Source organism: Papaver somniferum, unplaced genomic scaffold, assembly GCF_003573695.1.
Source record: "Papaver somniferum cultivar HN1 unplaced genomic scaffold, ASM357369v1 unplaced-scaffold_15, whole genome shotgun sequence".
Taxonomy (NCBI): Eukaryota; Viridiplantae; Streptophyta; class Magnoliopsida; order Ranunculales; family Papaveraceae; genus Papaver; species Papaver somniferum.
Window position 1 is genome coordinate 2,426,699 of NW_020624376.1, and position 15,609 is coordinate 2,442,307.

The 15,609-nt window shown below is 37.5% G+C and overlaps 2 protein-coding genes across 2 annotated transcripts; one reads left to right on the forward strand and one right to left on the reverse strand.

The window, feature by feature from the left end:
* Positions 1-8,795: 8,795 nt before the first annotated feature.
* LOC113335633 (sugar transport protein 8-like) lies at positions 8,796-10,781 on the forward strand. The gene is made up of 4 exons (XM_026581660.1): positions 8,796-8,922; positions 9,188-9,507; positions 9,614-10,240; positions 10,320-10,781. The coding sequence occupies exons 1-4, from the start codon at positions 8,820-8,822 to the stop codon at positions 10,776-10,778; spliced, it is 1,509 nt and encodes a 502-aa protein (XP_026437445.1). The 5' UTR covers positions 8,796-8,819; the 3' UTR covers positions 10,779-10,781.
* A 141-nt stretch (positions 10,782-10,922) lies between these two features.
* Positions 10,923-13,487, reverse strand: LOC113335821 (asparagine--tRNA ligase, cytoplasmic 1-like). The gene is made up of 6 exons (XM_026581860.1): positions 12,913-13,487; positions 12,116-12,709; positions 11,761-12,011; positions 11,539-11,668; positions 11,323-11,381; positions 10,923-11,239 (listed from the first exon to the last, which is right to left on the reverse strand). Exons 1-6 carry the CDS (start codon positions 13,381-13,383, stop codon positions 11,056-11,058), a joined length of 1,689 nt encoding a protein of 562 aa, XP_026437645.1. The 5' UTR covers positions 13,384-13,487; the 3' UTR covers positions 10,923-11,055.
* Positions 13,488-15,609: the final 2,122 nt, after the last annotated feature.

Here is a 15,609-nt window from a genome sequence, read left to right on the forward strand (position 1 = left end):
ATGATGACAAATAAGCTGTAACTAAGCTACAAACATCACTCCAACCTTTCCATCATGAGTTGGAGGACACATCCACACATACTCGGACACACCTAAAATACTTCTATCTTACTATAAACTAGGAAACATCTGAGAACTAAAATCACCTACCTCTAAGGAAGATTATAGTCGAAAACATGCATGTGCTAGCAGAAATATACTTGTGCAATTTAAACATGTGCAAAACAAATACAGTTGTGTGGTTTTCTCGTTTATATATCATAAAAATTGACGGTACTTCAACATATACCGTTGTGTCCCCGTATTATAGTTTTTCAGAACTGCCGTATTGGACACACGGACACACCGCTGTGTAGGACACCCGTGGCGGTATTGGTGCAACCCAGGCGCTAAGCATAAACACAATTAATATCAACGTAATCACATGATGGAAGTAGAATTATTAGATTCGGATAACTTGGATTTGAAATCCCATTCGCTCGGAATTAGGATTTTTACTCAACGACGAAGAAGAAAAGAAATGAGGGAGAACGAAGCAGTTTTGGTTAAGTTAACCACTTAAAGGACATTTCAGTCATTTCAGTACGAATATATCACTTCCAACCAGCTCTGACCGATTTGACTCTGTCCGTAATCCTGGTTGACTAAAACATTGTCTGGGTTTAAGGTTTGACTGATATCTTAGGATTTCTTTGACGATAGCCCCTCATTTTTTCCTATAGTGCAGGAGACAAGTAAATAATAGCGATCGATTCCCATAACCAAAGGTTAAATCCATATTTCCCAATCTCCTTAGAGCTGCGGTTGAACTTTGTTGTTGGGATGACCTAACTGGATGGATCTGCTTAGGGGAGTTAGGCCCATCACGATATTTTTGAGAACCAAGTATTATGTTAGTGGAGATTTTAATCAGCAAGCTGATCATGCTGCTAACTATGCTAGGAAAAAAAAATCTTACTCGATAATGGGATGTAACCTCTCCTATTCATTCACCAAACTATGTGACTTCTTTGTCTCTAATGAATTCCTTATTCTGGCAAAAAAAAAGTTAATAAAAAAATAGTATTCAATTGGTTAAAGGAAGTATAACCTTGATCCATAAGAAAGATAATATGTTAAATGCAATAAGCATCAATGGTCTCTTTGTTGCTTCATGTTTTTGCTTTTTGAGGTTCTTCTTTGTCATTTTTGATGTTGTTAACTGTAGGGTCTTTTAAAGCCTGGCTTGATTGGGGTAATATCCAAATTAACTGGGGTATACCTAATAAGACAAAAGCTAGGTCATTTTGAAGTAATAGAAGTCCCCTTGATCTTATATTTTCTAAATGGCAAAATTGCCCCTGCAATGATTAACACTAATTGAAATGATTAGATTAGTTAGTTGATTTATATGAGTGGATTTGGAAATAATTGAGAGTAGGAAAGAGTATGAAGTAGTAGAGGAGGTTTTGGGGGGGGGGGGGGGGGGGGGGTTAGGGTTTTTGAGAAATTTGTGATGTGAGTGAGATGAGTGATTCAAATCCTGATTTTGAAGTGGGGGAATCTTCTAAATTTCCTCCTACAGATGAGTACTTGTATGATGATCTACCAGATCATCATCAAATGGATTATATGCATGATCCTCACTTTTATTTTCCTCAAACTCAAGATGGGTATGGAAGTGAACGTAGAATCCAATGACCAAGAAGAAGAGAATGGAGCTGCAAGTAATCAGGTAGACAACTTACGTGGTGAAGATTGTGATTTTTCCATGCAAATGATCGATTTTGCTTTTTTTTTTTCCACTTTTGCTGCCCAGTGTCGGCAAGGTCAATGATTGTCGATCATGCCGACTGTAAAAGTCGGCGTGGTATATATCACCCAATGCTCTGGCTTTTCATGAGCAGTATTTTAGTCGGCAAGGTCGAAAATATGAACCCTGCCGACTATAAGTTTTTTTGCAACACAGAAGTCGTGATTTGAAACATGCTTAAGCCGGCATTGTAGTGGTACATAGACCCTGCCGACTATAATCTGGTCGGCACTGTTTTATTTTCCGACCCAGCCGGATGTTATTTAACCGACGTTGTTTTATATATAGACCCTGCCGACTACAAGATTTTTTGCAGCACATGAAACGAATTTGAAACATGCTTAAGTCGGCATTGTTCTGGGTACGTCGACCTTGCCGACTGTTGTTTGGTCGGCACTCTTTTATTCTTCGACCAAGCCGGCGGTTCTTTAGACGGCATTGTTTTATATATCGACCCTGCCGACTTTTGTAGTACATATCAACTAACTTGTGTTGTTTTGTAGATTGCATTGGTACCGATGACAGATCAGCCTCAAGCTCACAATGTTAGGGGTTCTGATACTTCCGCACATTATGCTAATGATTTGGAATGGAAGGAAAAAAACGACGCGATAAATTGGACTGTTGAGAAAGCAAAATAGAAGATGTGCGTTCTAGTGAAAAACACCCAAAAAAGAGGTACGCGGTTTGAAATGGTATGCGAGTGTAGTGGGTCGCCGGACGCAAGTCACAAGAGAAAGGGTTATGTGTATGATAATAAGACGACTAGGGTGTACAAGACGAAGTCAAAGAAGTGTGGATTCCCATTTTTTGGAGGAACAAAGAAACCAATAACATGTGGAGAATGAATAGAGTTGAAGTTGGTTGGCATAACCATAAAGATCCAGAAAGTCTTGTTGGGAACTGCCAAGTTGAAACCGCACGAGTTCGAACAAGTAAGAACAAGTTGGGGAATTAAACCAAGCAAGCTCCTCAATAAGTTCAAGAGGGACGACCCACATAACCTTTCTTCATTTTCTACAATTTATGCGGCCAAGGAAACCATAAAAAGAATTGAATGGGATGGAAGAAAGGTAATGGAAGAATCACAATGGTTGGCACACAAATACAACTACACGGTGAGAAACCATGAGTCATCATAGGGGAAGGTGGATCGTATTTTTCTTGCGCATCCCGATATGATTCAATTGGCGTGGTGCTTTTACCAAGTTTTGTTCATGGATTGTACTTGACGAATAGGTAAAACATGCCTTTGTTGAACATTGTTGGACAAACCTCGGATAAGCAATCGTTCACGGTGGCATGGTGTTTTATGGATCATGAGAAGGATGATAGCTATATTTGGGCATTGGAAACTTTGAAGCTTCTCTACCACGAAGACGAGACTCCCGGGGTTATAGTGACCGGCAATGAGAAAGAAATAATGAACGCCGTGAGGATAGTTTTTCCCAATGCACAAAATTTGCTTTGCACTTGGCATATCCAATGCACTTGGTATACATTGCAACGCCTCGCATTGGGAAATACGTTTTATGATGAAACATCTCAAGTTGTATCAAAAGTATGACAATCCGAACACTCCTTGTAAGTGTAGGATAATGAAGGATATCAGACTTCCATGTCGTCATATGCTTGGTAGGTATAAAACTCTCACTCCGATTGAAGATATCGATCCTTATTGGAAGCAACTATCTTTCAAACCGGCTCCAAGAGAAGATCCCGGTGAAGAGTTTGGCGGCATGGAACTTGGGAGAATAATCCCCAAGTTGAATAGGTTGGACAAACAAACTATGAAGCACAAGTTGATGCTGATTATTTACCCTTTTATGGAAGAACTTGAAGAACCGACGAAACAAGATACTTGTGGTAGACCACCTACCAAAAAGACAAGGGTGGAAGAAAGGGAACAAATTAAAGAGTATTTGAGTACAAAATGCGGTCCATCCGGACATGAGTATACCGAGGCGCAATATAAAGAGGAGCCGGCTAAAAAGAAAAGAGGTCGTCCGAGGAAAGAAACAACTAGACCAACGGTTTCAAACTTGAATCCATCTAGCACTCCACCTCTTGAGAGTCAAGCAAGTGTTGTAAAGAAAAGGGGTCGGCCGAGCAAAGAAAAAACTACACCAACCGCTTCAAACTTGAATACAAATGAAACTCCACTTCTTGAGAGTCAAGAAAGTGTTGTAAAGAAAAGGGGTCGACCGAGCAAAGAAAAAACTACACCAACCATTTCAAACATGAATCCAAATGAAACTCCACTTCTTGAGAGTCAAACAAGTCAGAAAGATGTTGTGAAGAAAAGAGTTCGTCCGAGGAAGGTAGTAAAACCGGTATTGGAAGAGTATCGCGTACAACTCCCTCAAATTATTCGAGAGTTCATTATTGGTACCGACGACGTCCCAAAGGATGGAAATCGTGGTTTTCACGTTGCCTCCCAACAATTGGGAAACCTAAGTGGAGCGATTGAGGAGAATCTCACCCAATGTCAATACATTAGAAAGAAGATGGCCGCCCGACTAGAAAAAGACAAGGAGTTTTATATCTTAATGATGCTAGAAGTTTCCATGGAGGAGAAAGAAGCGACTTTTAAAGAGTAGCTTACTAGTGTTAAAGGCCCGAAGGGAAATGCACCGATCAAATGGGAGCATTGGTTGAGAATGCCGGAGTGTGACCATCTATTCACGGATACGTGGTCATGCGTGGTACATTTTTTTAGTAAAGGACTAAGTGTAGCATTTGCACCGAAACATGCGGTTTGTGTGGAGCATCTCAGGCATATAATAATTGTTATGGATTTGGTTGATGGTAATCATTTTATTGGTCTACAACTCAATAAGGAATGTCCATTACCTCCTCTTTGTAGGTTTAGTTTTTGGGAAAAGTTCATACTCAACAAGAGTGGGGAATGGATGAAACTTTATGAGGACAACATGCACCTTTGGAATGCTTTAGATGAGTGTAGGGAATTTATCATAGATTTGACTAAAGGAGGTTCAATAGATTTGAATGAACTCCCTCCAATAGATTTGAGTGATGAGTGATTATGATTAGGGAATAAGGAATCTTTTCGGAGTACTTTTGTAATCTCATTCGTGTTTTGTGTAATGTACTTTGGAGTACTACAAATGAATGAAGTAGATGTGTTTTTTTTTTGATGTATACTCCTTTGGGTCAGCAAGGTTGTTTCCCTCATACAGTGCCGATTGTCCCAGGGTCGGCAAGGTCTGGATTTCGTCAGGTTGCCGGCTTTTTTGTGGTCGACATGGGGACAACTATGCCGATCAAAACAAAAACAAAAAGTTGTTTCTGGATGTTCCTCACACATTGTGGTCGGCAGGGTGTATCAGGAGAACCCTTTCGACTATAAATCCGCCGTCAGGGTTAGTAAACTGTTAAGAAGCCGACACGCTTTGAATTTAGTATAATGCCGACTAAAATCGAGTACAATGATTCTTAAAAACTTAAAAAACTTTAGAAACTTAATTAGAGGATACAAACCTTAAAAACTTAATTAGAGTATACAAACCTTAATTAAAGCATACAAACGTTAAAAACTTAACCCTAACACATTTGGGACATAGATAGTATCTTTTTCCGGTACACAATTTATTAGGAGAGGTAATTAACTTCATCTTACCGCCGCAACATGGATCTGTGCATGGTAGAAGGTTGATTTTAGAAACTTCATCTTCATACGGAGCTAGACGCTCATCTATCCAATAGAAAAACCCACAACAAGTGCATTTTGAAGCATACGGATGATATACATCTCCTACTGCAGCTTTCATGAGAAATAAGAATCCCTTAAAACCTTCAATAGTGCATTTGCTTCCTTCAAAGGGACAATCGTTTGCAAAATGACCACTTAGTGTACAAAGACTACAAATATTTGGTTGTGCTGCACTTGAAACTTCCATTCTTTATGCAAGGTTGAAGATAAATTTGAGAATGCTTTTATAATAACAACACACTTAATGTCTTGATTTTGAAATTTATAGCCGTTGAGCATTCAATGGCTTGTACTTTTCCCTAAGAAGTAATATTTTTATACTACTAACATTCAAGTCGGCAAGGTCGAGATTTCAAACCATGCCGACTACATATCCATTACATCACTGTAGCATATATCATGGGATGGTCGGCAAGGTCTAGCTTACAAACCATGCCGACTTAGTAAACCTCTATTATTGTCTAAAACTGCATAAAAAAGAATAAGTTGTAAAGCAACTGAAACTGAAAATTAACATAAGTCAGGTTTAACAAGTCTAAAACCATAATTTAAAAGTTCAAAACATAATGTACGAGTTCAAACCACAATCTAAGTTTCTAAACCAAGTGAAAGATAATAAAATTTAAGAATTTCATGGATCCTTCTTGTTGTTGTTATCTTCCTCCACATCACTAGCTTTTTCACCATCACTAGCTTTTTCACCAGCTTCAGCTTTTGCTTTTCCCTTATATGGACCTATGTAGTCACCTGCCTCATTGTAATAGGGGTTCACTCCAGAAAAGTCACAGGCCCTGAAAAAAGTTCTTGGATCGACCTCCTCTTCTTCCTCCTCTGATGATGTGCATTCTTCATAGTTGAGGGGATTGCTAGGACTATCCATAAACCTTAGAAATTCTTCAGGATTTTCCTTACCCATCAGAAGTAACCTTCTTACAGGGCAATTCTTTTCAGTTTCATCTTTAGGATCTTCTAAACCAGGATAAATTCTGTCAATAAATTCCAATAGCTCTGCTGCACTGCTAATAATACAAGGGATATCTTCTATTTTTGCCTCTGGGAACCTAAACAATACATAAATAAGAGATATGAAAATTCTACACATTGAAACATGGTTCTGGTAATATAGTTGGAAGGGTCTATAATTTAAACACTGCCGACTAAATCAGAGTCGGAGAGGTGGTAATCATATACCACGCCGACTAATACATAGTCGGAACGGTCTTATTCAAGAAATATGCCGACTATTAACTAAGAAAAATCAAGTTTCTGTGACCTAAAGTCGGCATGGTACAAGTCTAAGACAATGCCGACTAGCTGTAAGTCGGCAGGGTTGGTTATTATACCCTGCCGACCCTGGTTATTGTCTAACAGTCACCATGTGGCTGTTATGAAACGCCGACAGGTTATTCATCCTGAGACCATGATGGCTCTTGTAAAATATCAATAGTCGGCGTGGTTTTAAATTATCGACCTTGCCGACTAAAAACACATAAATCAAAATTTTCGTTTTCTAACCTAATATAACAATTATACAACACATCAGAATAATGGGTTTGAGTTTAGAAATCACTTGCAGTCTTCTTTTCGCCGGTGGATGGTTCTTCTCAACATTCTCAGGGATTGCATTCCCGGGTTTACTCATTCCAACTTTTTCCTTACCTTTACCCTCTGATTTGGATCTTTTCATGTTACCTGTTGAATCTCTCTTGCTACTGGATCGAACCATTTTTTGTAGAATATCAAAAATTGAAATTTTTGGTTGATGGAATAAGATGAAGGAAGGAGAAGAGGAGAGGGATTAGAGAAGATAAATTAGAAGAAGATTAACAGATTTTAGTTTTTAAGTTTAGGGTTTAATTTTAGGTTAATTAGTGCAGGGTACTAAAATAACTTCATCCTGTTTTGGCCTCCCCTTAATAAGGGCACCATGTCCATTTAAATCTGGGTATACCCCAATTAATGTGGGTATACCCAATCTCGCCAAGTTTTAAAGCAACAAGTTATAATTTATAAAATCTTTCTCAGGCATTATGGAATTTCGTCACTATGACATAATCATCATGGAATTGTTCTATATCAAATAACTAATGCTAGGAATAATAGGGTGGCAATGTGTAATCAATATTCGGGGCATAACTTTTGTCACGTCCATCCTTTTTATCGATATAAATTCCATTCCCGACTTTGTTATCTCAGAGGGATGGGATAGATGTTCGTTTTCATAATTGATTAGAAAATTATTATGCTCGCACGAGTATTTTTTATCGTGCAGCATCACCCGTTTACATATAGTTTGTTATGACAATACTTGCACCCGCACTTGATATACGAAAATTTAATCTAGCTAGTGACTGTTCTTGAGTTTTCCAAATGTTGAAGAGTAACAAAGATGAGATGCATATCCGTTTTTGCTTAAAAATTTCTGTTGTTTATGGCGCCATTAATTAGCTAGCTAGTAGTAAGACTGATGAGTCAAGAATGAGCTGCTGCATGGACTTAACTTAGGGTCCAGATCGTCTGTGCCACTGCTTGGGTGTGCCCTATGTGCCACACCAATAGAAACACGGTATTTTCTCTTGAATTTGTAATATCTTCTTTAACTAATTAATTATCTTTCCTAATCGATTAGTGTTGTATAAATAGAAAATCTATTTAGTTAGTCATGGTTAATGAGAGGAATGATATGGCGTGTTTCTATTGGTATGGCACATAGGGCACACACAAGCAGTGGCACAGACGATCTCGACCCCTTAACTTAATCTTAATCACACCCATATATGCCGTGAAAACTGCTGTTATCATTAACTCAAAAGATTTTTCTGGATAACACTTCTTACCATAATCAGTTAATTACTACCAAACTTAGAATTAATTTTTGGATAAAACTGATTACCGTAATATTTATAGTAATTAACTTTCGGATAAAACTTCACAAAAGAAAAATTATGACGCTAGTCACACTACCATAATGAGAATTTATTCATATGGATAAAAAGATATACACCATCTCCATATAAGGAAACAAATCAAGGATGTTTACTAATTCTAACATTTTTTTATGGAAAAAAAAGAGGAAGAAGATTCTCAATTTTCATGTATATATAGATATGGATATAATCCTCTACTGAGTAGCTAACCTTCCCTCTAATCTTCACCTTCAGCTTATATCTAATCTTGTCGCTAACCTTCACCTTAAGCTTATATTATTTCTAATCAATTCTCTACAAGATTATTATTGAGATTTGTATAGATAAACACTTGATTCTGTAAAGCAAATTGGATATTTTTTGAAACATGTCTAGGACTAAGAAATTTTACTCAAAGCCTTTTGTGGTTTTGTGTTGGTTGATTGCTGCAGTAGGAGGTCTTATGTTTGGTTATGACATTGGTATTTCAGGTATATAATCAATCTTCTTCTCCTCTTCTTTCTTTTACTCTTTTGTTTCCGGTTTTGTTAGTGCATATAGTTCATGACTTCACATGCAAAGTGATTCGTAAATCAGATCTCAGCTTTATTACTAAGTTGTCTTTGTCAATTCAAGGCAACAAACTAGAGTATATGCATGTCTTGATGTTTCATCATGGGTCTTTGTCAAAGTTTTATCATGGTTTGATAGCTATTTGTTTTCATCACGAATGCGCATGGTTTGTGTATATTGTAGGAGGAGTGACATCGATGGATGACTTCTTGTTGAAGTTCTTTCCTCATGTATATGCAAAGAAACTACGTGCAAAAGAAAACAACTACTGCAAATTTGATGATCAGTTTGTACAGTTGTTCACTTCATCATTGTACCTCTCTGCTCTCTTCGCGAGCTTTCTTGGATCTAAAGTTTGCAGTAAATATGGTCGCAAGATGACTATGTTAGCCGCTTCAATATTCTATTTGGTAGGAGTTGGCATGAATGCTGCAGCGAATGGTCTTATCTTGCTCATCCTTGGAAGGATTTTGCTTGGTGTTGGTGTTGGATTTGGTAATGAGGTATATTCACATCATCTCTATTAATTGTTCTGCTAATTTGCTCGAATTTATAATTGCGCTCGTTTTCCCAGCGACTAATTAGATAAACGATTCAAACGATTTGTAGGCTGTTCCTTTGTTCTTATCTGAAATTGCGCCCATCAATATCCGAGGAGCAGTGAACATTCTTTTCCAGCTGTTTGTGACTATCGGCATACTTTGTGCAAACTTGGTTAACTACTTCGCATCTAAGCATCATCCATGGGGCTGGAGACTAGCTTTGGGTTTAGCCGGAGTTCCTGCTTTCATTCTCTTGGTTGGTTCTTTCATTATCCCTGAAACACCTACAAGTTTGATCGAGCGTGGTCATGAACAAAAAGGTAGAATGATTCTTGAGAAACTACGAGGAACGGAAAACGTGGATGAGGAGTATCATCAAATAGTAATGGCTAGTGAATTAGCTCATCAATCTCAGAGTTCACTCTCCAAACTCATGCGACCATCAAGTAGACCTCCTCTAGTCATTGGTATGATGATGCAAGTATTCCAGCAATTTACAGGAATCAATGCCATCATGTTCTATGCCCCCGTTTTGTTTCAGACAGTCGGGTTTGGGGCCAATGGAGCCTTGATATCGTCGGTGATCATAGGGCTTGTAAATGTCTTTAGTACCTTAGTTTCAATCAAAACTGTTGATATATTTGGAAGAAGAGCGTTGCTTCTTCAAGCTTGTTGCCAGATGTTCTCGACTCAGGTAAACCTCTAATCCCTCTACCCCTTACTCTCTATGCCCGTTGAGAAACAAACGAACTGATCTCGTATGTAATGTGCAGGTTATAATAGGGATAATTCTAGCAGTACGGTTGAAGGTGACCGGATCGTTAGGAAGAGAAGAAGCAATTGGTGTGGTTGTTCTGGTTTGTCTGTACGTCATGAGTTTTGCGTGGTCATGGGGGCCATTAGCTTGGTTGATTCCAAGTGAAACATTTCCACTTGAAACCAGAACCACAGGTTTCGCATTTGCTGTTAGCTCAAACATGATGTGCACTTTCATCATAGCTCAAGCATTCTTATCAATGATGTGTCATATGCAAGCCGGTATCTTTTTCTTTTTTGCTGTCTGGATTCTTGCCATGGGACTGTTTGTAATGTTTTTAGTTCCAGAGACTAAAGGCGTTCCGATCGACGATATGGTTGATAGAGTTTGGAAGCAACATTGGTTCTGGAAGAAGTATATGGATCGTGATGTTGACGAAAATGGTCAGAGAGTGAAGAAGGAAATTCAGCTTTAGACGATTTGAACATAACACGTCTATTTCTTGAGTTGTTTCACCATGGACTTCCTAAGTTTTTTAGATTTTTCTCATTTCCACTTCAGAATTTGAGAGATTGTATCGGATTTTGTTTCGCTTAAAACAAAGATTAATTTTTTTTTCTTGCAATTTAATTCCAAATATGATTACATATGAAAAGAGTCACAGAAATGAAAAGGAACAAATCAAGGGAGAACACTTGTACAATAAACACTTATTTGTCACCGGAAGAACATTATTTTTGCGAGAAAGATGGTCAAAGATCTGCTCTTCCTGGATACCTAGGGAAGGGAATCACGTCTTGAATATTATCAAGGCCTGTAGCAAACAGTACCATCCGCTCAAATCCTAAACCAAAGCCTGAGTGCTTCACAGTCCCATAGCGTCGTAGATCAAGGTACCATTCGTATGGATCAAGTGGCATACCTGACTCGAGAATCCTGTAATCCATAGTACCAAAAATATTGCTCATATAACTGTTAATCTTTTGATATTTGATATACGTTGTAGACAGAATGCTTACCTTTTCTCCATAACATCATAACGCTCTTCCCTTTGGCCTCCTCCTATTAACTCTCCAATCTAAAGATTTAAAACAACACAAACTTCAATCATAACAGACCATGGAGGAAAACATAGAAGCAATTATTAGCGTTGCGGTAAATATATATAACAAGGTGGAAGCAATTTGTACAACATACGAGCATGTTTCGTGTCTTTGAAGAACATAAAGATGTACCTTGGGCACTAGCACATCCATGGCAGCGACTGTTTTCTTGTCATCATTGATCCTCATGTGAAATTCTTTGATTCCCTTAGGATAGTTATATACGATAACAGGCTTTTTGAATATTACGTCTGTCAAATATCTGCATGATCGATCAAAACTTTCAGTTAGTTTCTGTACAAACAATTCACTTTGAAGAAGCAGGTATGGATTGCAAATGCAAAATGTACAAACCTTTCATGCTCAGCGTCAAAATTGATTCCCCATTCCACCGTGTTCTCGAACTTCTTTTCCGTAACATTCTCAAGAATTTTTACAGCTCGAGTGTAAGTAATACGCTCAAAGGGGGTTGACGTTACCAGCTTCAAACGATATATAGCAGTTTTGTCGAAATTTTTAACCATCAATTGCATATCATCAAGGCAGTTGTCTAGTAACCACTGACACAAAAATTTAACATACGTCTCTGCGCAATTCATATTATCCTACAAAAAAAAAATGCACAACAAATTTTATGGTTAACGGAAGTATGACAAGCCTCACAGAGAAATCACAGGATCTCTTGAGTAAATGATTATGTCTTCGTTACCTCCAAATCTGCAAATGCGATCTCGGGTTCCACCATCCAAAACTCAGCGAGATGCCTAAATGATTGAGAGTGTTCAGCTCGTAAAGTTGGTCCAAATGTATAAACATTACTGAGGGCACAAGCAAACGTCTCAAGCTGGACTTGCCCTGACCCAACTAAAAATGCTGGACGCGTAAAAAAATCGCTGGAGTAGTCAATATTCCCATCCTTTTGAGGTAGACCAGGCTTAAGAATAGATCTCTTCTCTAGCTTCGTGAGCTTATCCATAGACATCGCTAGTTTGGAAACAGCAATATTGATCTCGCCTTTACTAGCGTTATCCATTATTAGTTGTGCAGCAGCCTCTCTTTTCACCTTGACTAGAAGTTTAGCAGCTTTAATATCATCTTGAGATGGTAAAGGGTTCTCTTTCAGCTCCTTGTCCAATTTGTCAGCCTCGCGAAACAATGTTGTGACTTGAAACACTTCTCCAGAACCCTCCCAATCACTAGTAGTGGTGATAATAGGTGTGTGCACGTGAAGAAACCCATGGTTTTGGAAAAATGTATGTGTTGCATAAGCCAATGCGTTCCTGATTCGAGCAATTGCGGATATCTGAGAAATGCCCACATAATCACAAGTTAATAAGAATGTAATTTTAGGTTTTCAATATTAACATAAAACGAGAGATGGGCAATAACTGACTCGTGTGACTCTTCTTAGCTGGACTCGTCCAGCAAAGGATTGATTCACTTTTGCGGAAACAGTTTTTGTGAAAAAGAAAAAGAAAAAGAAAAAGAAAAGAAAAAAGCACTTACTGTATCGGTCCTAGGACGAAGATGTACATAATCCCTTAGAGATTCAAGAGTGAGCGGCTGATTTCCGAATAAGGGATATTTAGCAGGATCAACAAGACCAATATCCAGAACACTGTCAACGTGCAATTCAACATTTTGTTTTGTTCCTTGAAGTGTTTTCTTAAGTTCACCATTAACAAAAATACAAGTACCAGTATGAACAATTTCTCCGATATTAGCAGCAATAGAAGAATCAACAATGACTTGAAGATCTGATGGACAGGAACCATCGTTTAATTCAAGAGATGCAAATGAACCTTGTTCTTTGCCATTTTTTACCCAACCACCTACTGAAACTTTTTCTCTGGCTAAACCAACACCACCGTCGGAGCGATAGACGATGTTTTTGATCAGAACTCTGCGAGAAAATTGTTCCCATTTAATCGATGATGACGATGACAAATTAGTATGTAAGGTGGTTCCTATGGCCATTTCAGTGATGGAATGAATGAATTCTTACTTGAGTACCATTTAAGTATATATAGATTTTATATGATAATCAATTCTGAATAATCGATCAACATTAGATCATTAGAAATATTATTCAATGACAACCGGCTACCAAGCTAGCTAGTTTATCTATGAAGTATATATATATATATATATATATATTGTAAGGCCTTATCCCTATGCACATGCAAAAAAGGAAGAAAAAAAAAACTGTTTGCCATAACTATGGGAAAACCACGGAGCGACCGAGTTTCTATCGAGCATTTCAACCAACACTCAGTATCGGAATTCCCGCCAGCTGGTTAGATTCTGTTATTGCTTCCAGCGCTGGTGTTATAATCAATATCGTCAATGTTCGACTTTTTAACGCTTATAAATACCGCAACTTGTTCATTTATCCTTCACAGTTTCCTACTGAACTTTTCTCTACTCTTCTGTTCTCCTATAAATACATGCAACTGCTCTTCTGTTCTAAAGAAATTATGTTTCGTTTTACTTTTTAAACAAATATGGAGAAAAGAAAAAGAAACAGAAGCGTCAAAAGATCTACTAGTACTCTAACCAGTGGATTAAGTTTTGTTGTGGATAAAAATTATAAGTTTGATAATGTTAGACAAGTAGCCGGTGAAGGTGTGTTCTCTAATCACCTATCTGACCATCCGGAGTGAGTTAATTCGGTAAATCTAAGAGGTGGGTGGTCAGAGTTCCATACGATTTTTCAGTTACTTCCCCCTGTTGTTCAAGAGAGAGTTAAAAGATATCACTGGCGACATTTATATCATATACAACCTAGAAACCACAGGACTCAAGGAGTTCAAGTTATATTAGAACTACGGTGGAATACTAAAAACACGTTATTTTTCAAGGACTTTCAATGCGGTAAGTCACTTTCTTCTAGTAATTTAATTTTTAAATTATGTGTTTTGTTTTATCAAAATCAACAAACTCTAATTATGAATAATTGTTGTTAATAGGAGTTACATCGATAGATTTATACATGTTAACGGGAATTCCATGTGTTGGAAACTTACTTCCATTTAACAAACTAAATTGGTTATCAGAAGATAAATGGAAACAAAGACTTCCATTGTACTCAAATGAATTAGAAGGAAATGATACATATAGACAAATAAAAGCGCATGGGTTAAAAGTGGATGGGTTGAAAAGTTTTTTGAAGCGTTATGCTAGGAAAATGGATGAAAACAGGGTAGCTGGTAATCAATATTTGTACGCTGACCATTATGAGGAGCTCGAACGTCTGTTTGTATTGTGGACACTAGGCCGATGTATATTTCAAAATGCTAGATCAGTGGTGTTAATTGGTTTTCTTGAAGCATTAGAAGATTTAGATCAAACACCAATATATGAATGGGGTCTCCGATTTTATCAGAGATTTACATGTCCCTAGGTGATTGCTCGACGTGTGCCAAAGATAGTTTTAATGTTTTTTGGGGAGTTCTGGAGGTAAGAACCAATATTTTTCACACTATTTGTTTGTTATTTTCACATGGAAAAATTAGTAACCAATAATGTTATTATTTTCAGTATTGGTGGTATACATGGTTCCTTGTTTCAGAACATTCTCTTATGAATCATACCAATGTTTTTCTGGTCAAACTGAAGTATGATTCTGAGAATTGGCAACCATTGCAGATTGAAGATGGTCAACATACTGCTATTGTTCATAAGATTCAGCGGTTGTGTAGAACAATCCTTAACCTTGTCTCCCAGCTGTATGAAGTAATAGTGAGTTTGAAGAAAAACAAGCTCAGAGATTGGTACAGCTAAGCCTTACAAGGATAGTGTTACACAACCCTATTAGTTTAAACGTAATTTTTTTTTTAAATTAATGAAAACTATCTTTTATATTAATATATTCAAATAGAAACTAGTTTTACATTTCATTAAAAATTAACCTTGAATGCATAACACAATACTTAAATTTGAATCCCTGCACATGAACATTGTAGAGTTCATAAATTTCGTCGTGACTAAACCATCTTCCGTTATCTTCGGCGAATTTGGTACGAGCTCTAATTTTTAGTTCTTCATTTGATAACCAAAGATTATCCCTTTTATCAACCACATAATTTGTTGATACTTTCTAACATTGTTATTGATGAAACAATAACGATTTTGAAGACACTCATTTGTTCTTTTTGAATTTACGTGACTTAACGTCGTAAACCTTTGAAAAACAGTGTCCCA